The 24536-nt window shown below is 44.5% G+C and overlaps 2 protein-coding genes across 4 annotated transcripts in view; one reads left to right on the top strand and one right to left on the bottom strand.

Annotated features, from left to right (window-relative positions):
- Window positions 1-919: 919 nt before the first annotated feature.
- Window positions 920-3240, bottom strand: LOC308365696 (tubulin beta-4B chain-like; the record flags this gene model as incomplete). 3 transcript variants are annotated; one of them, XM_080839207.1, is made up of 4 exons in its annotated part: window positions 920-1980; window positions 2168-2278; window positions 2472-2580; window positions 3184-3240. In XM_080839207.1, 4 exons carry the CDS (start codon window positions 3238-3240, stop codon window positions 920-922), a joined length of 1338 nt encoding a protein of 445 aa, XP_080695333.1. The 3 variants fall into 3 exon arrangements, with proteins under 3 accessions (XP_080695333.1, XP_080695334.1, XP_080695335.1); XM_080839208.1 differs by lacking the exon at window positions 2168-2278; XM_080839209.1 differs by lacking the exon at window positions 2472-2580 and having other exon boundaries at window positions 3207-3240.
- Window positions 3241-5854: 2614 nt separating this feature from the next.
- The window catches only part of fer1l6 (fer-1 like family member 6), a gene marked incomplete at its 3' end in the record, with an annotated part of 31968 nt that continues 13286 nt past the window's right edge, over window positions 5855-24536 (top strand). Inside the window, exons 1-23 of the mRNA XM_080839771.1 lie at window positions 5855-5938; window positions 6410-6472; window positions 6616-6694; window positions 7076-7232; window positions 7891-8077; window positions 8686-8878; window positions 9241-9539; window positions 11393-11501; window positions 11715-11886; window positions 12153-12273; window positions 12585-12685; window positions 13530-13620; window positions 14136-14255; window positions 14529-14681; window positions 14895-15075; window positions 16181-16305; window positions 16589-16723; window positions 17417-17566; window positions 17924-18031; window positions 18821-18982; window positions 21700-21895; window positions 22252-22385; window positions 22571-22693. Coding sequence (XP_080695897.1) covers window positions 5870-5938; window positions 6410-6472; window positions 6616-6694; window positions 7076-7232; window positions 7891-8077; window positions 8686-8878; window positions 9241-9539; window positions 11393-11501; window positions 11715-11886; window positions 12153-12273; window positions 12585-12685; window positions 13530-13620; window positions 14136-14255; window positions 14529-14681; window positions 14895-15075; window positions 16181-16305; window positions 16589-16723; window positions 17417-17566; window positions 17924-18031; window positions 18821-18982; window positions 21700-21895; window positions 22252-22385; window positions 22571-22693 — 3228 coding nt within the window. The 5' untranslated portion in view covers window positions 5855-5869. The remainder of the gene's footprint in view (window positions 5939-6409; window positions 6473-6615; window positions 6695-7075; window positions 7233-7890; window positions 8078-8685; window positions 8879-9240; window positions 9540-11392; window positions 11502-11714; window positions 11887-12152; window positions 12274-12584; window positions 12686-13529; window positions 13621-14135; window positions 14256-14528; window positions 14682-14894; window positions 15076-16180; window positions 16306-16588; window positions 16724-17416; window positions 17567-17923; window positions 18032-18820; window positions 18983-21699; window positions 21896-22251; window positions 22386-22570; window positions 22694-24536) is intronic.

Below are 24536 nucleotides of genomic sequence, written 5' to 3'. Positions count from 1 at the left end.
TGCCATAAATTATAATGTAAATCGTTCAAGTAGGCTACTACTAACAATAACTTAAAACCATTCCAAACCAGGTAGATGTTGGGGCTGCACGGTTGTACATTTACAGGGGAATTCAAATGCGCGGCTGTAGGCTTGCACCTAACATTTTGCTCTCAAAATATACATAAATGTCGATAATACTGGATGCGAACATAGACAACTGTGCAGTCGTTGTAACATGGCAGTATCGTGAACATGTCAAATGTACACGTGCGTTTGTTGCTATGGAATTGTTTTTAAGCGATCACGGCGTCGTTCACGACCTGGAATGTGTCAAGTTCTAGAAGATTATTTGAAATTCTTTGAAAACAAATATGTTTGAATAAAACTGAATTTCCAAGCGGAAGCAAACTTTAAATGTACACATCGTGATCGCAGTAAAAAATCACCATGGTGAAAAGAACTCACCGTCATCTCTGGACATTTTCACGTTCAACCAAAGCCTTTATTTAAAACTGATTAAATTTTTTAACATAAAACTTAACAAAAAACCTACACACAACAACAATATTTTAACGACAAAATATTGGATTGACCATATGTTATACAAAAATCCCTTTTACACTTGTTGTAAACTGTCTTCAAACTTAAATTCCAAACAGCTTCATACCAACGCAAGAGGGTGATAAGTGCCTAGAGCCCAATCAGTCCCTGAATTATTTACACAACATGATGATGACAACCATATCTTATAAAAATCAACTTTTTGGGCAATAAAATGGGCAACACTTACAATAAGTGAGTAATGAACCAACAAGATAACTGTTCAAAAAAAAATTGGTAGCATTTATTTCTTTGACACTTAAAAGCAGATCAAGAGGTTTGATAGAGAGGAGAGGAAACTTGAATGGGCTGTGATAAGAAAGTGGGAAACACATTTTTAGGCCATGTCCTCCTCGCCTTCCTCCTCGAACTCGCCCTCCTCCTCTGCGGTGGCGTCCTGGTACTGCTGGTACTCGGACACTAGGTCGTTCATGTTGCTCTCGGCCTCTGTGAACTCCATCTCGTCCATGCCCTCGCCAGTGTACCAGTGCAGGAAGGCCTTGCGCCTGAACATGGCGGTGAACTGCTCGGAGATGCGCTTGAACAGCTCCTGGATGGCGGTGCTGTTGCCAATGAAGGTGGCGGACATCTTGAGCCCCCTGGGTGGGATGTCGCAGACAGCGGTCTTCACGTTGTTGGGGATCCATTCCACAAAGTAGCTACTGTTCTTGTTCTGGACATTGAGCATCTGCTCGTCCACCTCTTTCATGGACATGCGTCCACGGAAGATGGCGGCCACAGTAAGGTAACGGCCGTGGCGAGGGTCGCAGGCGGCCATCATGTTCTTGGCGTCGAACATCTGCTGGGTGAGCTCAGGCACGGTGAGGGCCCTGTACTGCTGGCTGCCCCTGCTGGTGAGGGGGGCGAAGCCGGGCATGAAGAAGTGCAGACGGGGGAAGGGCACCATGTTGACGGCGAGTTTGCGGAGATCTGCGTTGAGCTGGCCGGGGAAGCGCAGGCAGGTGGTGACGCCGCTCATCGTCGCAGATACCAGATGGTTGAGATCGCCGTATGTGGGCGTGGTCAGCTTGAGGGTGCGGAAGCAGATGTCGTAGAGGGCCTCGTTGTCGATGCAGTAGGTCTCGTCCGTGTTCTCCACCAGCTGGTGAACGGACAGCGTGGCGTTGTAGGGCTCCACCACTGTGTCGGACACCTTGGGCGAGGGCACCACGCTGAAAGTGTTCATGATGCGGTCGGGGTACTCCTCACGGATCTTGCTGATAAGCAGAGTACCCATGCCTGATCCGGTGCCACCGCCCAGCGAGTGGGTGAGCTGGAATCCCTGGAGACAGTCACAGCTCTCAGCTTCCTTCCTCACCACGTCCAGCACAGAGTCCACCAGCTCTGCGCCCTCCGTGTAGTGGCCCTTTGCCCAGTTGTTACCAGCACCACTCTGTCCTATTTACAACAAGATGAGAGGGAAAACAGAAAGCCCCACCAAAAAAGTGAATCTCTATGTATACAAAGTTAAGAGCATGTTTTTAAATGTATTATTCCAAACTCTTTTCAATCACTTTATGATTTACAATTATTCGTTTTTTGCAAATTGGTCTTTCATGATGAGGTGTTTCAGATTGAATCATACCAAAGACAAAGTTGTCCGGGCGAAAGATCTGTCCAAATGGGCCAGAACGCACAGAGTCCATGGTGCCTGGCTCAAGGTCCACCAGGATTGCTCGGGGAACATACTTCCCACCTGAGGGACAGGAGGTGAATCAGGACAGGTCAATGCAATGAACATAATTTAAAACTTAAGATATTTCATGATCTAGTACAGAGGTCTGTTCAAATAACACGAGGTTGTCATTTTAAGATAAGAACAGTAATTAAGATATTTTAGTTAATTCCTCAACACACCATCACAGGATTAAGCCCAAACTAAAACGTACCTGTGGCTTCGTTGAAATAGACGTTTATTCTCTCCAACTGAAGGTCGCTGTCACCATGGTAAGTTCCAGTAGGGTCAATGCCATGTTCGTCACTGATAACCTCCCAGAACTGTAACAAGTGGCCATATAAAGCAATGTTAGCTAGTCGGAAGCCATCAAGACTTACACTAAAGGTCACGTTAAAATGTTTAGTTGTTGGTTAACCAAAAAATGTCCCAAAGTCAACATTCGTCTGAACATTAATTTGCAAACTCAAGGAATCAACACAAACACAGGTGAAGTTATGCAATAAACGTCATTAATGCATCAAAAGCTAGACGTTAATCATTAATGCATCAAAAGCCATACATTAATTTACTCCATAGCAAGCATTACCTAGCATTATCCACTGTTCAACTTCAACAGTCAATTTCTAACATTCGCAATGTTCTTCCATTCTGAATACCAGACGTTAGCTAGCTTACGTTAGCAGCTTGGCTATCTAGTTTTAAATTAAAGCGCCAGTGTTAAACCTGGCTAACCGAATTTCTATCATCAACCAAATAAAATTAAACAGATAAGCTAAATTACTTTTCAAATGGGACAATATGTTCATTTATGTATGCGGTCAAACCGAAATATATTTAAAAATAATCAATGCCAACTGGCGCTTTACTGAGTTAGCTAAGCAGCCTACCAAAGCTATCATTATTAGTTAAGGTTAGTTACTGACCTTGGCGCCTATCTGATTGCCACATTGACCTGCTTGCAAATGGACAATTTCCCTCATCTTGTTATAACCGTGGTAAAACTATAATAAGTGATAATAAACTACTACCAAAAGTTAATATTAGCTAGGTGGATTGTTAGACTTGATTCCCACCCACAGTCAATTTGGAGATTTTCTTTTTCTTTTTGGAATGACCGTTGAAGTTTTAGAACGTTCGTTAATCACAGTGCAAGGCAAACAATCTGATTGGTTACTTAAACTTAGTTCACGTTTGACTAGCGCACGTTGTCATTGGCCATTTTAAGAAATACATCGAATTATGATAGGCTGTTAACCACCATGTACATATTTGTTGTGTGAAAATGTCAAGTTCCTTGGAATTCCATTGCCTCAAATCTCTAACTTTAGAAGTATGTTTGTACATGCTTTCCCCCTCTCTCAAACCATGCACCATGCATTACATCAAACTACCTGTTTTTTTTTTTTTTTTTTTTTTTTTACCAAAACAGTGAAATATCATTACTTGCACTGAATTAATTGAATTTCTAATGCCAAAAGTTCATGCCCACCTAAGTACCATATCACATATGTTTTCTAAAGTGAATATTTACTAGGGGTGTATTTGTTCAAGCACCAGTTTCAAACATCCTGTTCGTAAGGCAAACAATGTAATCATGCCTGGATGAGCATTGCTTGAGCTGAAAGCGTGATCTGTTACAACTGTTACAACACTGGAATTTTCTCATACACAAAATTGTGTGTAGTTTTTTAAATGTTCATTTCCCAATTGAAAAGCAAAAGCATTAGCTAATGTAACTTTGACAATGACAATGTGACTGGTTTACAGATCACCATATGCTGTCTTAAATTGTCTGTTTATGAGAACAAAGGTGAGAAATACAAATCTTTTCTGTCCCCTATGCCAGAACATGGTATGAGACTTGGATACAATACCCAGATGTCAGACTTTTGCCTTACAATTCATAGGGATTCAGAGTACTGAAATTTAGAGAGGGTGAGGATTTAGAGAGTGCAGGTGCTTATTCCTCATGTTTTTTTTTTTTTTTAAATGTCATAAAGGAAATGGCAGTTGGAGGCCTGTCATATCAGTAGGCTTGTGGAGATTCTCATTAGTTTGGAGACAGACAGACACACTGGCTGGATGTTTGTACACTCTGGTGCTACTAACAGCCAAGCCTGCTTACCACACACATGCAGAATTTACCTTCTAGCCACAGAAAGTCAAACAAGCTCTATGCTCCAAGGGGTTGGTGCATGCAGAGCTGTCTCCTCATATGTTCACTGTCTCCAACTGTCACTCCCTCTTTCTCTCTTTCTCGTGTCAGTCATAGGACACATCCGTGGTAGTGTGTCTGATGACTCTCGATTCCTAGCATTCTAAGCTTTCAAGAAGTGTGGTGGACAGAAGCCGTGGAGACAACATATCCTAAGACCATTGTGTGTCATGGATCCGACGAAAAACACCCCGACAAATCAGCGGTGAGTGTGCTGGACGAATGATGGATGGCGTTGTAATTAGCCAGATAAGTGTTAAGAGATAGAGTGGAGACACAAAGTCACATGGTTTATGTGGGGCCTGTGCTTCGGGGGGCAGGCAGGATGCTGCTGACTGGCCAAGCAGTTGTATTTCTTGAGATGCACAGCTAGTACATTTTAGATTAGTAGTGGTGTTTTAGTGGGTCCTGATGTCTCAGCTTGCTACGTAAGTTTCTTTGTTCTGTGTGTGTGTGTTTGCTTTAAATGTATGAGTATGTGTGGATGTGCAACAATGCACAAATGAAGCATACCTGAGGATGTCCTTTGCTTTTACAGGAAATTGTTTGGTATCAAGGTGAAAAAGAAGAAGAAAGGCAACAAGGGTCTAGTCTTGGCAAACAAGGGTGCCCTGGGTAAGGCCTTGAAAGTAAACATGCTGCTGTATGCAGATCAGAAGGCAGTGAAAGTTACGTATTTACAGATAGGACAGTTATGACTCTCTGAATAATGACACAGAAGCTTGTGACTAGCTTTATGGTGTCTTTTATGGTCATTTTAAAGATTATATCCAAGACACTTTGATGGTAAATACTTTTATTTTGTGATGTATTTGGCATATTTGCATATGACATATGCTGGTTAATGCACTTGTTCTGAATAAAACATCCTTGAAGACATAATTGTATGATGCACAATAATAAAAGCTGATGTTTGGGCTAGATTGAAGAATATAAGCTAAATATTCTTGTGTGTGTTTTGGTCTTGTGTGTTTTCTCCAGAGGGGGCTGAGGTAGAGCCTGGTCCGGAAGACCCTTTGCTGGGGGAGACCCCGGAGAGCAGTCCTCTGGCTGGAACCTCTGGCCTGTCCCCATTCAGAGAGATACCCCGAACCAAGAGGTACCTTTGACCTTTGACCATTAACATGATGTATAACATTTTTAAGAAGATGACTGACTGTGTCTCTACCGGTCATCTCAAAGGTCCAGACATTTGGCCAAGATTTTGAAAGGCGAGAGCAGATCCAAAACGTTTCAGGTAAATATACATTGACAGTGATTGTCAATATGTTGCTATTTATTCTCTATTACATGTGTATAATTACATCTGGGCTTTCCCTTTCCTCATGAAGATCTCAATCAACATCACAGAGGCTAAGCAACTAGTGGGGGAGAACGTTGACCCCAGTGTAGTGATGGAAGTAGGAGATGAGAGGAAACAGACAACAGTGAAAGAGGGGACAAATGCTCCCTTTTATAATGAGGTACAGGTTATTTAAAGTTATTCATTCAAACTTCAGTGTCAATTTGAAGGGAATTTGGGGGATTTTTCAACATGGGCCCTAATTTTAGATCTTTTTGGGGCCAAACTTTTACCAAAGAGAATTAACAAATAAAAAATCGGCCCAGTTTAGTTAGAATGCTATAACCGTTAACTGCAAAATCCCCTAATTCCATGGGGGCATGTATCCCCGTCAAAGTAGACTGCTTTTTTGTGCCTCTGAAAGGCTCATAATGTAATTCTAAGTGTCTGACTACATGGGAAGGATCCCTGCAGAGATAGAGCTGTCTGTTTAGCACAGTAACTGTGAAGTCCTTTTCTAAACAATACAGATACAATTGTTAATTTTCCTGAGTAGGCTATCAGTTTTGACCCTGCTTGAAAAATCCCAAAGTTTCCCTTTAATACATGATCGATCCCCTGATATTGATCAAATATTTTTGCGCCTGAACAGTACTTCGTGTTTGACTTTTTCGGCCCACAAAACACCTTCTTTGACAAAGTCATCAAACTGTCGGTAAGTGAATCAATGCAAAATCTGTCAGAGCTAACTAAGTCTTTCTTGCAGGTTTATGTATTGTAGCCTCATAGGAAAGTTTTAAGTAGATTGATATGCTTCACTACATAAAGCAGTTTTATAATCACCTCTCTTTACTCCAGGTGATGCACTCCAAAATAATGAGAAGCGTTTGTATTGGCTCCTTTAAACTCGACGTCGGAACAGTCTACAGCCAACCAGGTGAGCCTCACTCTGACATTCCGTCCACTATGGGTTTGTTCATCAGTGAGATTAGTGGTTGGAGCATACAGTAATCATCAGAAAAAGGAATGTCATTACATTGCAGAGATATAGTCATTAATTGAGCATAGGTGTACTGTTAATTCAAGTGAATCACAGTAAATAGTAAAAGAAAAAACATACAAGTGATGCATTCTGGGTGAGCTGGATATGTGAAGTCAGTGTGTAACGGCATTATGACTGAATTCTTGTATATGTATGATGGTCAAGGACATCATGAATGGACTTTTAAGAGTACTTATGCACTCATAAATACTGCCTTTGTGTGCACTTACTATGTTCCACTTCCGAAAGTCCAATCTCTTTTTCTCTGACTCTTAGGCCACCAGTTTATCAACAAATGGGCGGTGCTGATGGACCCCACCAACATCCGAGCCGGTGTCAAAGGTTACCTAAAGTGTGACATCAGCGTCACAGGAAAGGGTGACTCCACACAGCCCTCACAGAAGTTCAGTGATGCTGAGGAGGTCATTGAAAAGTAATGTTCTCCTGTGCTTCTTTGATTCATGCGCGTCCTCTTGATTAACTTACATGTGCTTGCCTCAGTTACAAAAGGCCGTGCTGGCCTGAATTGAATTGAATTGAATTGAATTAACAATTGTTTTTGCTCAGTGGCATCATCTGCCTTGTGACTTCCTGACTCTTTTAGCTCTTTCTTTAAAATTAAGCTGTAAACATTTATGCTAAAAGTCCACTCGTGCTAGTGAGGATCACAGAAGGCTTGTTCTCTGTCTGGTAAGCATACAGTGATAGTGAGGATCACAGAAGGCCTGTTCTCTGTCTGGCAAGCATAGAGTGCTAGTGAGGAACATAGAAGGCCTGTTCTCTGTCTGGCAAGCATAGAGTGCTAGTGAGGAACATAGAAGGCCTGCTCCACTAGTATACATCAACATGGGTAACCGTGGCTCATTGTGAGTCACACAGTGTGCACCAGAGAGATCAATTAATACATCAGCATGTCTGAAACCAGGTTTTGTGGATAGCACCATTATAAAACATCCAGATGGTTGCACTGTTTTGCTTTTCACTGAATTTTGGCCAGACCTCTTTCATAGCAAGAGCCAAATAGTTCTGTTGGTCTTTGCACCTGACTTACCTGACCTCTTACCTTCTGTTTCCTGTGAACCCTGACCCAGGAACCTCTTGCTGCCCCTGAACTTCCCCTCGGAGCGCCCCTGGGCCTGGTTCTATGTGAAGGTGTTCCGGGCTGAGGGCCTCCCCCGCAGTAACTCCAGCATCATGGCCAATGTCACTAAAGCCTTCATCGGAGACAACACTGCCCTCATAGACCCTTACGTGGTGGTGTCCTTCTTTGGCCAAGTGGTAACTGCACCATTCACTTCAGATACAGTCAGTGCTGTGCAAATGTTTAAGGCCTTTTTTTGAACATGTTTATTTTTTCTTCAGTGTGAGTGTATTATTTATATTTAGATTTTCAAACATTTATTTGTATGCACGTATATGTTGTTGATTGTAGTGAAGTAATGGAAGTAAAAGCTATTCATCACTTTAGCCTTGTTTTAAACCTGCCTAAAACTTTTGAACAGTACTGCATGTTCATATCTTTCTACGTGCTATTTTTGTGTTTCATTGGCATTCATAAAATATCTGCACAGAGACTGAGGACTCTTTAGACAAATCTGGCTCTAATCAGTGATTGAACAGTGACTGCTGCATGTGACCTGCCATCAGTCAGGAGAGGTGTGGACTATTATTGCTGTCATTGAATATACAGCACCCCCTGCCCCACTATCCCATCATCCTCTTCCTCACGCCCCACCATCCTCTTCCTATTGCCCCCCCCCCCCATCCTCATGCACTTCCTCCCCCATCATCATCTTCCTCATGCCCCCCCATCCTCATGCTATTCCTCATGCTCTTCCTCCCCCATCATCCTCATGATCTTCCTCTCCCTCCCTGTGTGGTTCCAGGGCCGGACGTCCACCCAAAAGAGCACGGCAGAGCCGGTGTGGAATGAGCAGATCGTCTTCAAGGAGATGTTCCCCCCGTTGTGTCAGAGGCTCAAGATCCAGGTGGTGGATGAGGGCAGCATGAACGACGTCGCCATAGGGACGCACTACATCGACCTGCGCCGTATCTCCAACGACCAGGATGGGGATAAAGGTACTGTGATGTGCCCGTCCATGTGTTTTGTAGATTAGCTTTACGGCACCATACTGTAGCTACCACTCAGCACACATTGTCCATGCAGTCATTCCATAAATTGCAGGTTTTACTGTACACAAGTAAAGGAGTTGTGTAATTCCTTTATCTGGGCACTTGTCATATTTAAAAAATATTTATAATATCTATAAAAAACATTTGAGAATTCATGGTCCTATACACATAATGGTCCTAGGTACAGTATATGCTCAGTTGATTCATCGTGGTGTTGTTTTATTGCGCAAGTTGCCCAGTTTCTGGATAGCACTAGGATTCCAGGATCCTGAACCAGTTTTGGTTCTCTCTGTTCTGCCTCCCCCCAGGGTTCCTGCCAACATTCGGGCCGGCCTGGATCAACATCTACGGCGCGGCCGACAACAGCGAGCTGAACGAGGGTGTGGGGGAGGGGGCTTCGTTCCGAGGGCGCGTCCTCATTGAGCTCGCCGTGGAGATCCTGTCTGGAAATGTGGAAATGAAGATTACACGCCCGACCAAGTCCACACTCAAGGAGCCCAAGGGAGGGAAGGCGGCAGGGAAGGAGCAGGCGGGAGGCACAGGAGGAGAAGAGGAGAAGGGCAAGGCTGTAGGACCAGAGGTCATCCCCGTGGAGAACCCACCTACGGTGAGAGAGGGAGAGGCAGCATGTCTTTGCAAAGGAAAAAGAGAGAGAGAGAGAGATGGAAGAGCAACAGATAGCTTGAAATGTAAAGAAAGATAGATAGTTTAAGAGTATGTTAGATATTTGTACGGGTTGATGAACATGGATTAACTCATAAGTATGAAAAGTCTCACTTAAAATGACTTGCAAAAGAATTGAAACTGCAGACTGAAACAGCCCAGCTGCAGACAAGAAAAATGTATCTTGCCACAAGGGTCCCAGGGAATGAAAGGGGGGCCAAAAACACACACCTACTGACAGACAGAGAGAGAGGAGTTAGAGGTAAAGTTAGAGAATGGGGTTAGTTCTGATTTGCCTCGAATAATGTCCAAACACAAGAGAGTGGAGGGAACTAAGCTCCTTTAAAAAGACTGACCAGACATTCATACAATGAGATCAAGCTAATCCATGGAACATCTCCTTATAATGGCTTAATTACTACAATAAACTTCAGGGGCCGTATTCACAAAGCCTTTTATCTTACCACTAGGAGTGCTCCTAACTCACGCTAAAACCTTTTACGTAGGAGTAATTTCTTAAAAGTGATTCACAACGGCTCTGAGACCTACTCATACTAAGGATAATACCAACCCCTAAGCTTAAGATAAAAACTCCGTTGCTATGGATGACGTCGCTTCTCATGCACGAGTTTAGAAGGGGTGAGGGCGGTGATTGGTAGTTGACAGGCTCTCTCATTAAAAACTCATTCGTGACGTCTCTCTAACAATCCCACTATATCGACTGAAAATAAGAGAATAACCTAGGCTTCAAATTAAGTCATATTAAATAGTTATGGACAGTGCAGTTAGCAGAATGCACACGCATGATGACAAGTTTGTGCATCCAACGGGAATGACACTTTGCACGTTAAGAGAAATATAAAGCGATCAATATAAAATATGGCAATTGCATGTAATCAAGGCAGTAATAATTAAAGCACCCAGCAAACTGTAAGGCTATTATATTTCCAGCCCTTGACCACTTCAAATATCAGCACATGCGGCCCTTTAAGCCCTCCATTCTTAATTGATCAAAGCGAAACGAACGTGAAACGTATAGCCTAAGCGAAAGCCTACTGGTCCCAGGACCAATAGCCACTGTCACCCCAGCGGCATCCAGCTGGTAAGTTCTGCACAAGTCATCGGTACATCCAACTGTTGGATGATGTGGGGTCTACAGTGCGTTGATAGTTTGATGAATTAAACGGCTGAATGATGATTCCCAGTGTCGTCATTTGCGTTTTCCGCGAAGCCAAATAGGCTATTTTATGTTTCCAAACATTTCACTTCGGGACACATCGTTGTTTAAAGGCGTCATTGCATCCCGCGCTAATTCTACGACAATATTAATACCTTCACGGTTTAAGCAATGTCTTTTATCAATTCCAAGTCGGCTGCAGCCATCTTACGATTTTTTGTGAATAGGTCTTAGTGACTTAGGAGTCCTCATGAGGAGTTTTAAGCTGTCCTAGACTTAGGTGCTACTTTTAGGGATAAAATATTTTGTGAATTGCTCTTAGTAAAAAAGATTAGGAGTCCTACATTTAAGACTGACACGCCCATTATTTTTAGGAGTTTCTCCTAAATTCGCCACTTATGAGCTACTTTTAGCCCTAAGATTCTTTGTGAATACGGCCCCTGATCTACACATGTAGAGCCTTTTGACTCTTGGTTGTGGAGAGTGACAAAAAGTTTAGAAAAGGGAGTTGGGTATTGGCCTCGGACCGTATGATCTGATAGGATAAAACAGTCTATTGTGTGGACTAGAGGAATAGGATAAATGTCATTTATGTTTTGAGTGATGTCTGTTGTGTGCAGGTTGGTGTAGAGGACCAAGAAAGTTTCATGCTGTTTGGAGTTGTGTTTGAGGCCTCTTTGATTGACCGCAAAATTGGTGATCGACCCATCAACTTTGAATTCACCATTGGTACTTTCAAACTTTAATCAATAATTATGTAAAATGAAAGTTTTTTAATATTCTTTATTTTCCAATAAATTATTTTATTTTAAGTACAATTGAATCTGTTCTGTTAATAACCATAATTTCACAGTGGTTGCTGTAAAATTGCATACAATTTTATTTGTTTCAAATTGGAAGGATGAAATGAAGCAAGTTTGCATCTTTTTCTGATGTATGCAGGGAATTATGGGAATCTGATCGATGGTGCCCAAGGGACCAGTAAGAAGAGAGGAGGGGCGGAGCCATATGATCCTGACTCCTCCCAGACCACCCCCCTTCTGGACTGTCAAGAACCTTCGCTCAGCAAGCCTACCACGCCCCCAGAGAAGCCCATCAATGTCGACGGAAACAGGTCCTGTGAGAACTGATTTGGGTTGAATAATCTATACAGATAAAGCAGCTCTGATTCCTTTATGGAACTATGATATGCTCTGTGTTACAAATCGTAGATGCCTTTTACAGAAACAATATGGTGTCAGGCGCACCCTAATTCTGAATCTGATCTAATACTTGCACGGGGATAGTTTTCAAAGTAGCTATTACCATTTGCTCCTCTCTGTCTTGGCCCTATACTGTCAGACAGGCTCTAGTAAATCTGTTGAAGTTTTTCCCCCACAGGTACTACAACTACCTGCCAATCAACCAGAAGAAGCCTTGCATCCACGTGATGAGCAGCTGGGAGGACCGCACCTACCGCCTGTACTACTCCAATGTCCTGGACAGCATCGCCATAGCATTCGTACGTCTAACCATCCGTTATGCATACGCCGACAGGCACACATAATTAGTATGATGAGAAGAACTGATGGTTATGATGGTAGATCACACTTTAGTGGCACCTGCCACTGGGGAAGAAGTGTTCATGATCATCTGCTATCTAAATGACTTTTTATTGAAATTACTTAATTATTATTACTATATAGGCGAAACATGGAGTTGAGATTTGAGACATAGACCGTGTTTTTATATGAGTGCTGTTGTGACATCACTGCACTTCTTTGCCATTGTATTGCTCTGACCCTTGCTGCTGCTGTGCCTGTCCAATGGAAGGAGGAGGGCGTGGCCAAGGCAGGGTCACTGAACAAGCAGCTCGACGCAGGGGCGGAGCCTCTTCTTCTCAGGGTCTTTCAAGCGTTCGGCAGAGACGCCAGGTAACTCAAGGCCTACTGGGTACACAACACACAACATCATACACAGACAGGCACTGAGCACACAGCACACAACATCATACACAGACAGGCGCTGAGCACACAACACACAACACACAACATCATACACAGACAGGCACTGAGCACACAGCACACAACACCATACAAAGACAGGCGCTGAGCACACAACACACAACACACAACATCATACACAGACAGGCACTGAGCACACAACACACAACATCATACACAGACAGGCCCTGACTCCAGCCCTACTGGGTACTCAACACACAACATCATACACAGACAGGCCCTGACTCCAGCCCTACTGGGTACTCAACACACAACATCATACACAGACAGGCCCTGACTCCAGCCCTACTGGGTACTCAACACACAACATCATACACAGACAGGCCCTGACTCCAGCCCTACTGGGTACTCAACACACAACATCATACACAGACAGGCGCTGACTCCAGCCCTACTGGGTACTCAACACACAACATCATACACAGACAGGCGCTGACTCAAGGCCAGGCCTGGCCTGGGTCGGGCTCAGGTTCTGACCCCTCAGGGACTCAAGAGTCCATGTATGCACATGTGTATCAAACATACAGGCATGGAGTGTGTGGATTAGTGAGACTATTAGGTGTCTTTGTCATCTTTTACCTTAGCGCTGTAGAAAAAGAAGTGTGTGTGTGAATGAGAGAGAGACAGAGAGAGAGCACATGCGTGTTTGTGTGGGAGATAGTGAGAGTGAGAGATGCTGACTGTTAATATTGTGAAATGACTGAGAGTGACTTGTTTCTAATGTGTGTGATTGGGCCTTTTCATTCATCTCCAGGAACTTTATCGCCTTTGCTTTGAGGAGAGTGAAGGGGAATCGGCTGACCCTGCTGGACAAAAAGCGTCTGATTCTTTGCAAACAGGAACTGGTATGACCTCAGCTCTGTCGACCAGAACTAGAAACTCAGTAACAGCATACACAGAATTAAAATAATGAATCAAAGGTCCCAAGGTCTTTGGGTCAGACATGTGTGATATTTTATATATTAGCCTCTATGCTAACAAGGCCTAGTATGATTTCAGGGACCTTAGCCTCTATGCTAACAGGGCCTAGAATGACCTCATTGACCTTAACCTCTATGCTAACAGAGCCTAGTATGACCTCAGTGACCTTAGCCTCTATGCTAACAGGGCCTAGTAGGATTTCAGGGACCTAAGCCTCTATGCTAACAGGGCCTAGTATGACCTCATTGACCTTAGCCTCCATGCTAACAGGGCCTAGTGTGACCTCAGGGACCTTAGCCTCTATGCTAACGAACTTAATATGATATCAGCCATTCTGCTGGCCTACAGTAAAGAGTTATACAGAGTTACAGGGACATATCTATTGTCCAAAGGGTATATGTGTGTGTGTGTAATGTGTGTTTGTGTTTCGATCCCTTAGGAAAGCATTATTGAGGTGATCGGCTCGATAACAGTGCCCAAGAGGAAGCCTCTGAGTGTAAAGGAGCTGCTGCTGGAAGCCCAGAAACTCACACAGAAACTACGCTTCCTTGTGGAGGAGGTCAGTGTGTGTGTGTGTGTGTGTTTGTGTGTGTGTGTGTATGTGTACGTGTGACAGTGAGAGAGAAAAAGGGGTGAATTTTGTCAGTAATTCTGTCTGTGTGTGTGTGTGTGTGTTGTTTATGGGTGGGGGAATATGTTTCAAAGGAGTATGATAAAGATGTGGTAATAGATGCTCAAATGAATAATTCTGTTATTCTGTTCATCAAAGGGAAATGGGTGGTTCTTGTGTGTGTGTGTGAGTGTGTGTGTTTATTTTTGCTACTTCCTCCAGCCTCAGCACACCCTTCCAGATGTGTTTGTGTGGTTGCTTAGCAACAACAAGCGTGTGGCGTATGCCCGGATACCAGCCCGGCACCTTCTCTATTCGGAGAATCCGGAGGAGATGGGTCAGGACTGTGGCAAGATCAAAACCCTCTTCCTCAAGGTACACTTGCTTAGAACCCTGTTCCTCATGCTTAGAACCCTCTTGTCACACATGTCCTTACCTGTAGCCCTGCAGGTAGGAGGGTGTTACTTGTAGTCTTACCTGTAGTCGTCAGGTGTTACTCGTGTCCTTACCTGTAGCCCTGCAGGTAGTAGGGTGTTACTTGTAGTCTTACCTGTAGTTGTCTGGTGTTACTCGTGTCCTTACCTGTAGCCCCCAGGTAGGAGGGTGAGTGGCTGGACGGTGCAGGCCAAACTGGACGTCTACCTGTGGCTGGGCACCTGCCGAGACTCCACCCACAAGATGGACAATCTCCCAGCAGGCTTTGCGGAGCTGCAGGCTGCGCCATCTGAGGGGGGGACAGGGGTTCCGCCTGCCTTCCTGCTGTACAGAGGTAAGACTCCTCATTGACTCTTACAATAAGTCACTCCAACTTATCAAACAGACAGATACTCTGTCCATCTACACAATGTACAGACTTCAACATGAATGTACAAACCAGGCAAATATGACCAAGAAATAACCGTACAAAAATGTATGTTTATTAACAAAGGTTCTATAGTACCCCAACACATGTCCCCATGCCATAATGCCATAAAACAAACAACAAATTAAACATACCAGCCGTACTCACAGGCCCTTCAGTATTCTGCAACCTTGGCACTTGCTTGTCCTACTTAGGCCCAATCACAGGCACCTGCTCGGCCCAAGCCAGGCCCCAATCCTAGGCACAGAGACTAACCTTAAACTAAGTACATATACTGGCCATATAGAAAATACATACGTACACTCACAAGGTACAACACAAGGCACAAAGACAAGGCATACAGACCAAACAAAGAACAGAGGCACAACAGACACGAAACAATGCCAACAGTAACCACACAACTAGTTACAAAACAATTCTCCTCACATCAGGGAAGTGTTTTACCTTATGCCTCAAAACTTGTCCTCGTTCCCAGTGTTCTTGAAAGTCTTTCTCAGCCAGCCTCCCTCTTGAAAATGAGGAACCGTTTAAATAGGGCACAGCCACGTTGGCTTGATTAGGTCCACCATTGGCTTCAGGTGAGCCCAGCCCAAACTATTATGGGGGTGGAGTCCAGAAGTCTTAAAGGGCACCATCCCTTTTTGCCACGGTGAGGAGGGGGATACTTCAGCTTCTCACAGACCTCATTAGGTTAGAATCAGGGTCAGATCTATAGTGGGCCTCATTAGGTTAGCATCAGGGTCAGATCTATAGTGGATCTTTAGTCCTCGTTGGGTTAGAATCAGGATCAGATCTATAGAGGATCTTTGGTCCTCATTGGGTTAGAATCAGGATCAGATCTATAGTGGGCCCTTATTAGTTTAGAATCAGGGTCAGATCTATAGTGGATCTTTGGACCACATTAGTTTAGATACAGAGTCAACCTGATTGAATCAAGTAGGGCCACTTTGGTCTAGCCAAATGTAAGTGCTTGTTTGTGTCTGATGTTTTGGGTTTGTTATGGTTTCTCCAGATCGGCACAGTTTCCAGCTGCGGGCCCACATGTACCAGGCCCGTGGACTCATCGCTGCTGATGCCTCCGGCCTCTCTGACCCATTCGCCAGGGTCTCCTTCCTCAACAACAGCCAGACCACAACAGTAAGAGGACATACTCTGAAGCATGACTTTCACATATGATTTGGAGGACATACAGACATTATTTAAATGCAATATTTACAGTATTAAAGTATGCATCATAGGTGCCTGCAAAGAAATCATCCACCCAATCCTGTTAATCTATCCCTGATTGTGTTTCATAATCAACCATACCATACTAATCTATCCCTGATTGTGTTACATCATTAACCAGACCATACTAATCTATCCCTGATTGTGTTAAATAATCAATCAGACACTACTAATGAATCCTGGTTTGCGTTAGATCATCAACCAGACCCTGACGCCCACCTGGAACCAGATGTTGCTGGTGAATGGGGTCACTCTGCATGGAGACATCACTGAACTGGCCAAAGAGCCCCCCTCCCTCATCATCGAGGTCTACGACGATGATGCTCTGGTGAGAACAAGCCTGTGGTCATATGGGTATGGGTATGTATTGGAGTGTGTGAGTGTGCAGTTGTTGGGGCTATGAGGTATATTTTTGAGCAATGTAAAAGCCAAATGTACCTGCTCCACATGGAGACATAATTAGGTTTTAAAATCATTTGGGTGTTTGTTTGAGAATAAAATGAGTTGAGGTTAACTCTTTGGCAGTTAATGACAGGGACAGTGATGCCCCTGTGGAGCCTCAGAGCAAACGGCTGATCACATCATAAACGACTGCACAAAGTACCAGTGCCCTGGTCTCCAGGCACTGTTTACCCTGAACAGTGAAGCACTGGCATGGCTAGAGGACACAAGCTTAGTTATTTTACAGTATTGAGATGTTTTTGTGACATACAAATATATGCAGGGACAGTAACATTTCTTTGGTGCAAGAGGGGCAGAAAAGTGGACACCAGCCATGTACAAACAGTGGTTGTGGCTGAGGCCCTTGCAGACTACTTGGGGTTGTGAATAAACCTGAACTAACTCTGAAATATGTGAAATATACCTTAAGGTGTATCTGTTGTTTCTGGTAGTGGGATATGTCCTAACCCATCATGTTTTTTCTAGCAATGGGAGGTGTGACATTTGTGATATTGATCTGCATCTGCAGACACACACACATATTTAAATGACCTAAGTCGCCCTCCCCCCTCCTGTGTAGGGTAAGGCGGAGTACCTGGGCTCCTCAGTAGCAGTGCCAGTGGTGTGTCTGTCAACCCAGCCCTATCAGCCCCCCCTGCTCCAGTACACCCCCCTCTTCTGTGGCAGCCTATCAGGAGGAGACCTGCTTGGAGCCTTCGAACTCATACAAGTGAGAGAGACCACACACACACACACACACACACACACTCACACTCACACTCACACTCACACTCACACTCACACTCACACTCACACTCACACACTCACACACACACACACAAACATACACACACACACACGAACACATACACACACACACACACACACACTCACACAAACACACACACACACACACACACACACACACACACACACACACACACACACACACACACACCAAACACACACACACACACACACACACACACACACACACACACACACACACACACACACACACACACACACACACACAGACACACACACTCACACGCTTCTGGGTTAAAGTTGACCTCTCCCCACTTAGATCCCAGAGTCTGGAGAGGAGAGTCTGCCAGATGTGGATGAGCCTGATGGGCTGGTCTACCCCGTGCCTGCCTACATACGCCCAGTACTGAGCAGATACAGACTAGAGGTGAAACTAAAGCACTCACACACTGCACACGTATGTGCACATACACACACGCACCCACCCACACACACACACACAAACGTACACACACATATGCGTACACATGAGCCTGGCGGGCTGGTCTACCCCGTGCCTGCCTACATCCGCCCAGTGCTGAGCAGATACAGACTAGAGGTGATACCAATAACTCACTCACCCACACACACTATACATGTGAGGGAGAGAAAATGTGTTTATGTGTGTAATTACCCCTATGTGTGTGTGTGTGTCTGTGTGTGTGTGTGTGTGTGTTTGTGTGTGTGTGTGTGTGTGTGTGAGAGCCCAGCTGCAGATGCAGATGCAGATCAATATCACAAATATCACACCTCTTCGTATAAATGTGCCAGTGCGTTTGTGTGTGTGTGCATGAGAGAGATAGAATGTGTGTGTGTGTGTGTAATTACACCTATGTGTGTGAGTGTGTGTGTGCATGCGTATCTGCAGACACAGACCAATATCACAAACACAAAAACAGGAAACGACCACAAAAATAACCTCTCCTTTCTCTCTGTTTTTTGGGGGTGTGAGTATTTGTGTTTGTGTGTGTTTATGTGTGTGTGTGTGTGTGTGTGTGTGTGTGTGTGTGTGTGTGTGTGTGTGTGTGTGTGTGTGTGTGTGTGTGTGTGTGTGTGTGTGTGTGTGTGTGTGTGTGTGTGTGTGTGTGTGTGTGTGTGGGTGTGTGTGGGTGTGGGTGTGTGTGGGTGTGTGTGTGTGAGTGTGTGTGGTTCTGTACCTGTGTGTTTGGGTGGGTAGGTGCTATTCTGGGGCCTGCGGGAGCTGAAGAAGGTGCAGCTGCTCTCTGTAGACCGTCCACAGGTGTTTATGGAGTGCGCTGGGAAAGGGGTGAACTCCTCCGTCATCCAGAGCTACAAGACCAACCCCAACTTCAGTGTGCTCGTGGATGCCTTTGATGTGGTGAGGACACACACAAACACACACACACACACACACACACAAACACAGACACACACACACACAGGAAACGGGGTTAACTTTTCAGTCATCCAGAGCTACAAAACCAACTCCAACTTCAGCGTTTTTGTGGACGCCTTTGATGTGGTGAGGTCACAAAAAGCTTCAAAACAGAGAGACTTTAGAATACAGTTAGAATAAATGCTTTCTCACTGGGCCTTCTGTGCTTTATTCAGTTGGAAATAAATAAATACATAAATACTACACGGCCCGCATATGAGAGAATGAGCATGTATGACCATTACACAAAGGGAGAGAGAATAAATGAGCAAGAATGGAAGTGAAATATGAAGATATTTCGCATTCCAAGAAAAGTATGTTATCTTGAATGATAAAGTTTCTGGCAAAAATAGACTAAAAAGTTTGTTGTATTACTTTTGCTTGGGGTATTGAGTGTATGGTAAGGAACTATAGTTTGTTGATATGGTGGATGTTCACCGATAGGCAGTACCTGTGAGTTCTGTCTAGTGAATATGAGACATTAATGTGAATTTAGAACAGATACAGCCGCGGAAAAAATTAAGAGACCACTTCAAAATTATCAGTTTCTCTGGTTTTACTATTTATTGGTATGTGTTAAAGTAAAATGTACATTTTAGTTTTATTCTATAACCTACTGGCAACATTCCTACCAAATTTCAAATAAAAATATTGTCATTTAGATCATTTATTTGCAGAAAAATGACAATTGGTCAAAATAGCAAAAAAGATGCAGTGTCTTCAGATCTCGAATAATGCAAAGAAAACAAGCTCATATTCATTTTTAAACTACACAATACTAATGCTTTAACTTAGGAAGAGTTCAGAAATCAATATTTGGTGGAATAACCTTGATTTAAAATCACAACTTTCATGTGTCTTGGCATGCGCTCCACCAGTCTTTCACATTGCCGTTGGGTGACTTTATGCTACTCCTGGCGCAAGAATTCAAGCAGCTCGGCTTCTTTTCATGGCTTGTGACCATCCATCTTCCTCTTGATCACATTTCAGAGTTTTTTTATGGGATTCAGGTCTCGAAATTGGGCTGGCCATGACAGGGTCCTGATCTGGTGATACTCCATCCACACCTTTACTGGCCTGGCTGTGTGGCATGGAGCATTGCCCTGCTGGAAAAAACACTTCTCAGAGTTGGGGAACATTGTCAGAGCAAAAGGAAGCAAGTTTTTCTTCCGGGACAACATTGTACTTTGCCTGGCTGAGGTTTGTAAAAGACCATAAGGATTGAACCAAAGCGGACTGGAAGGTCTCCTAGTTCGTCTTCTCTGATGAGTCCAATTTTCAGCTTTGCCCAACACATGGTCGTCTGATGGTTAGACGGAGACCTGGAGAGGCCTACAAGCCACAGAGTCTTGCACCTACTGTGAAATTGGACTCATCAGAGAAGACGAACTAGGAGACCCTCCAGTCGGCTTTGGTTCAATCCTTATGGTCTTTTACAAACCTCAGCCAGGCAAAGTACAACGTTGTCCCGGAAGAAAAACTTGTTTCCTTTTGCTCTGACAATGTTCCCCAACTCTGAGAAGTGTTTTTTCCAGCAGGGCAATGCTCCATGCCACACAGCCAGGCCAGTAAAGGTGTGGATGGAGTATCACCAGATCAGGACCCTGTCATGGCCAGCCCAATTTTGAGACCTGAATCCCATAAAAAAAGCTCTGAAATGTGATCAAGAGGAAGATGGATGGTCACAAGCCATGAAAAGAAGCCGAGCTGCTTGAATTCTTGCGCCAGGAGTAGCATAAAGTCACCCAACGGCAATGTGAAAGACTGGTGGAGAGCATGCCAAGACACATGAAAGTTGTGATTTTAAATCAAGGTTATTCCACCAAATATTGATTTCTGAACTCTTCCTAAGTTAAAGCATTAGTATTGTGTAGTTTAAAAATGAATATGAGCTTGTTTTCTTTGCATTATTCGAGATCTGAAGACACTGCATCTTTTTTGCTATTTTGACCAATTGTCATTTTTCTGCAAATAAATGATCTAAATGACAATATTTTTATTTGAAATTTGGTAGGAATGTTGCCAGTAGGTTATAGAATAAAACTAAAATGTACATTTTACTTTAACACATACCAATAAATAGTAAAACCAGAGAAACAGATACTTTTGAAGTGGTCTCTTAATTTTTTCCGCGGCTGTATATGTTTGTGTTAAATTTGAGCATTTTCTAAATACGTAGTATATTAGTTGAAGACAAGAATATGTTGTGTAAACAATATTAAATGTAGAGTACCAACATTTATAACAGAACAGTGGTGTACATTATGAACTACGGTCATACGCCTCCTAGAGGCCAACTTGCCATAATTCATTTTTAATTTTTGACGAAATAGTTGTCAAGCTATTGCCCAAGCAGTGCTCTGAGCCACGCCAACCTGGGGTCGCTAGCATAAAGGGACACGCCCACCTAGGGACACAAACCTTACATTCCGCATCAGCCATGTGGGATCAAATCATGGACGTTCATGTGGATTGGTGAAAGCTATCTATCGTAAGAATATGACATTGTCCTTCACAAATCAGTGGAAAAAACACTTTGTGCTGCGCAATGGCGGGCATTATTATACAGTGTGTCAAATGAACAATAACAATAAGGTTGTGTTTATATTTGCATTAATATTGTTGTTGTTGTTGTTGCTGTTATTGTTGTTGTTGTTTAGGAGCTGCCTGAGGACGAACACCTCCACCCTCCCCTCAGCATCACTGTGGTGGACTGGAGGGCCTTTGGGCGAAGCACGCTGGTGGGGAGTCACGTCATCAACCACCTCAGCCTCTTCACTTACACCCCCCCACCTGCCCCCGTCACCACCCCCACTGGCCCCCCGCGGAGGCAGCAGGACTTGCACAGCATACAGGGTAAGGTTGGTGAGGGCATCATAGCATACAGGGTGAGGTTGGTGAGTGCCTCACTGCATACAGGGTAAGGTTGGTGAGGACCTCACTTTAGTAGCAGCGGAAGTAGTAGCAGCAGCCGTAGTAGTAGTAACAGTTGTAGAAGCAGAAGCAGTGGTAGCAGCAGTAGTAGTAACAGTTTTAGCAGCAGTAGTAGCAGTAGTAGCAGTAGTAGCAGTAGTAGCAGCAGCAGCAGTAGTAGCAGCAGCAGTTGTAGTAACAGTATTAGCAGTAGCAGTACCAGTAGCAGCAGCGGCGGAGGTGGGGGTTTCTGTTTGCTGTATACATTAGGTCTAAATTGAGTCTTCACCTATCTCCAGTGCTCCCTATGCCTGTGCAAGACTGGCATCAGCCGGAGGGACCTCCCCTTGAGGAGATCAACATCAACATAGAGTACGACGCTGCACCCATCCTGCCCACACCCAAAGCTGAACCTCCACCCGGGGACAGGAGGGTGAGAATATACAACCACACACACACACACACACACACACACACACACACACACACACACACACACACACACACACACACACACACACACACACACACACACACACACACACACACACACATTACCAATCAACACACACATATTTGACAAACACACTGATATTGCAGTCGGTTTATGTGCACCAGGACAGCAGGAGGCGCACTCATAGGTCCACGAAGAGAAAGAAGCGCACCATTAAAGACGAGTCAGCAGAGTGTGTGATCGACTGGTGGTCCAAATACTACGCCTCTGTGGAGAAAATCAGACAGGTGAGGGAGGAGGGTGTGTGTGTGTGTGTGTGTCTGTGTGTGTCTGTGTGTGTGTGTGTGTATGTGTGTGTGTGTGAGTGTGTGTGTGTGTGTGTGTGTGTGTGTGTGTGAGTGTGTGTGTGTGTGTGTGTGTGTGTGTGTGTGTGTGTGTGTGTGTGTGTGTGTGTGTGTGTGTGTGTGAGTGTGTCTGTGTGAGAGAGTGTGTGTGAGTGTGTCTGTGTGAGTGTGTGTGTGTGGGTGGGTGTGTGTGTGTGTGAGTGTGTCTGTGTGAGTGTGTGTGTGTGTGTGAGTGAGTGTGTCTGCGTGTCTGTGTGTGTGTGTGTATGTGTGAGTGTGTCTGTGTGTGTGTGTGTGTGTGTGAGTGTCTGTGTGTGTGTCTGTGTGTGTGTGTGTGTGAGTGTGTCATATAATACATTCAACACATCACTGTGTGGAATGACGTATTAAAGGTGAGTCCTCGAATAAAATCCATTATACCTCTAATTGTTCCTTAATTGTCCGCCCACACTATTACAGCCAATCAGCACGTTGATTAAGGAGCTTGGGAGGAGGGGGTGTAAATGTAATTGGATTGGCTGTTGAGCTGAAATATCAACAACCTTTCATCAGAATAGAGGTCTACACCATAAGGTTCCAGCTGACCAGATGAAGTTGTGTGTGGTGACTATGCTAGTGTGAGAACTCACTAGCGGATGAAGTTGTGTGTGGTGACTAGATGAAGTTGTGTGTGGTGACTATGCTAGTGTGAGAATGCACTAGCGGATGAAGTTGTGTGTGGTGAGTTGCTAGTGTGAGAATGCGCTAGCGGATGAAGTTGTGTGTGGTGACTGTGCTAGTGTGAGAATGCACTAGCAGATGAAGTTGTGTGTGTTGACTATGCTAGTGTGAGAATGCACTAGCGGATGAAGTTGTGTGTGGTGACTGTGCTAGTGTGAGAATGCACTGCCTGATCATGTGGTTTGCTTCCCTAGGCCCGACTGAATGAGAGTCACCCATTCACACAGGTGTATGACAACAGTGAGTGACCACTCTTTCATGTCTGATGCCCACCCTCATACCCATGCTTTACCCCACTCTTGGATGTCTGATGCCCACCCTCGTTCCCATGCCATACCCCACTCTTGCATGTCTGATGCCCACCCTCATACCCAGGCCATACCCCACTCTTGCATGTCGGATGCCCACCCTCGTACCCATGCCATACCCCACTCTTGCATGTCTGATGCCCACCCTCGTACCCATGCCATACCCCACTCTTGCATGTCTGATGCCCACCCTAGTACCCATGCCATACCCCACTCTTGCATGTCTGATGCCCACCCTAGTACCCATGCCATACCCCACTCTTGCATGTCTGATGCCCACCCTAGTACCCATGCCATACCCCACTCTTGCATGTCTGATGCCCACCCTCGTACCCATGCCATACCCCACTCTTGCATGTCTGATGCCCACCCTAGTACCCATGCCATACCCCACTCTTGCATGTCTGATGCCCACCCTAGTACCCATGCCATACCCCACTCTTGCATGTCTGATGCCCACCCTCGTACCCATGCTTTACCTTGCATGTCTGATGCCCACCCTCGTGCCTGTGCTTTTTTCCACTCTTGCATGTTTGATGCCCACCCTCGTACCCATGCTTATATGTCTGTATAATAATAATATTGTCTGTACTTGGACTGTGTATGTGTGACAGTAGAGCTTAGTGTCTGGGAGAAACTCAATCTTCAGATTGTGGGACACTGTCCTTCTGTTGTGTATCCATACACTATTCCAGCCAATCACTGTCCTTCTGTTGTGTATCCATACACTATTCCAGCCAATCACTGTCCTTCTGTTG

This window comes from Sprattus sprattus (genome assembly GCF_963457725.1).
Source record: "Sprattus sprattus genome assembly, chromosome: 5".
NCBI classification, from domain to species: Eukaryota; Metazoa; Chordata; class Actinopteri; order Clupeiformes; family Clupeidae; genus Sprattus; species Sprattus sprattus.
Note: the sequence above shows the minus strand (reverse complement) of the source record. Positions and strands in the feature narration are given on the sequence as shown.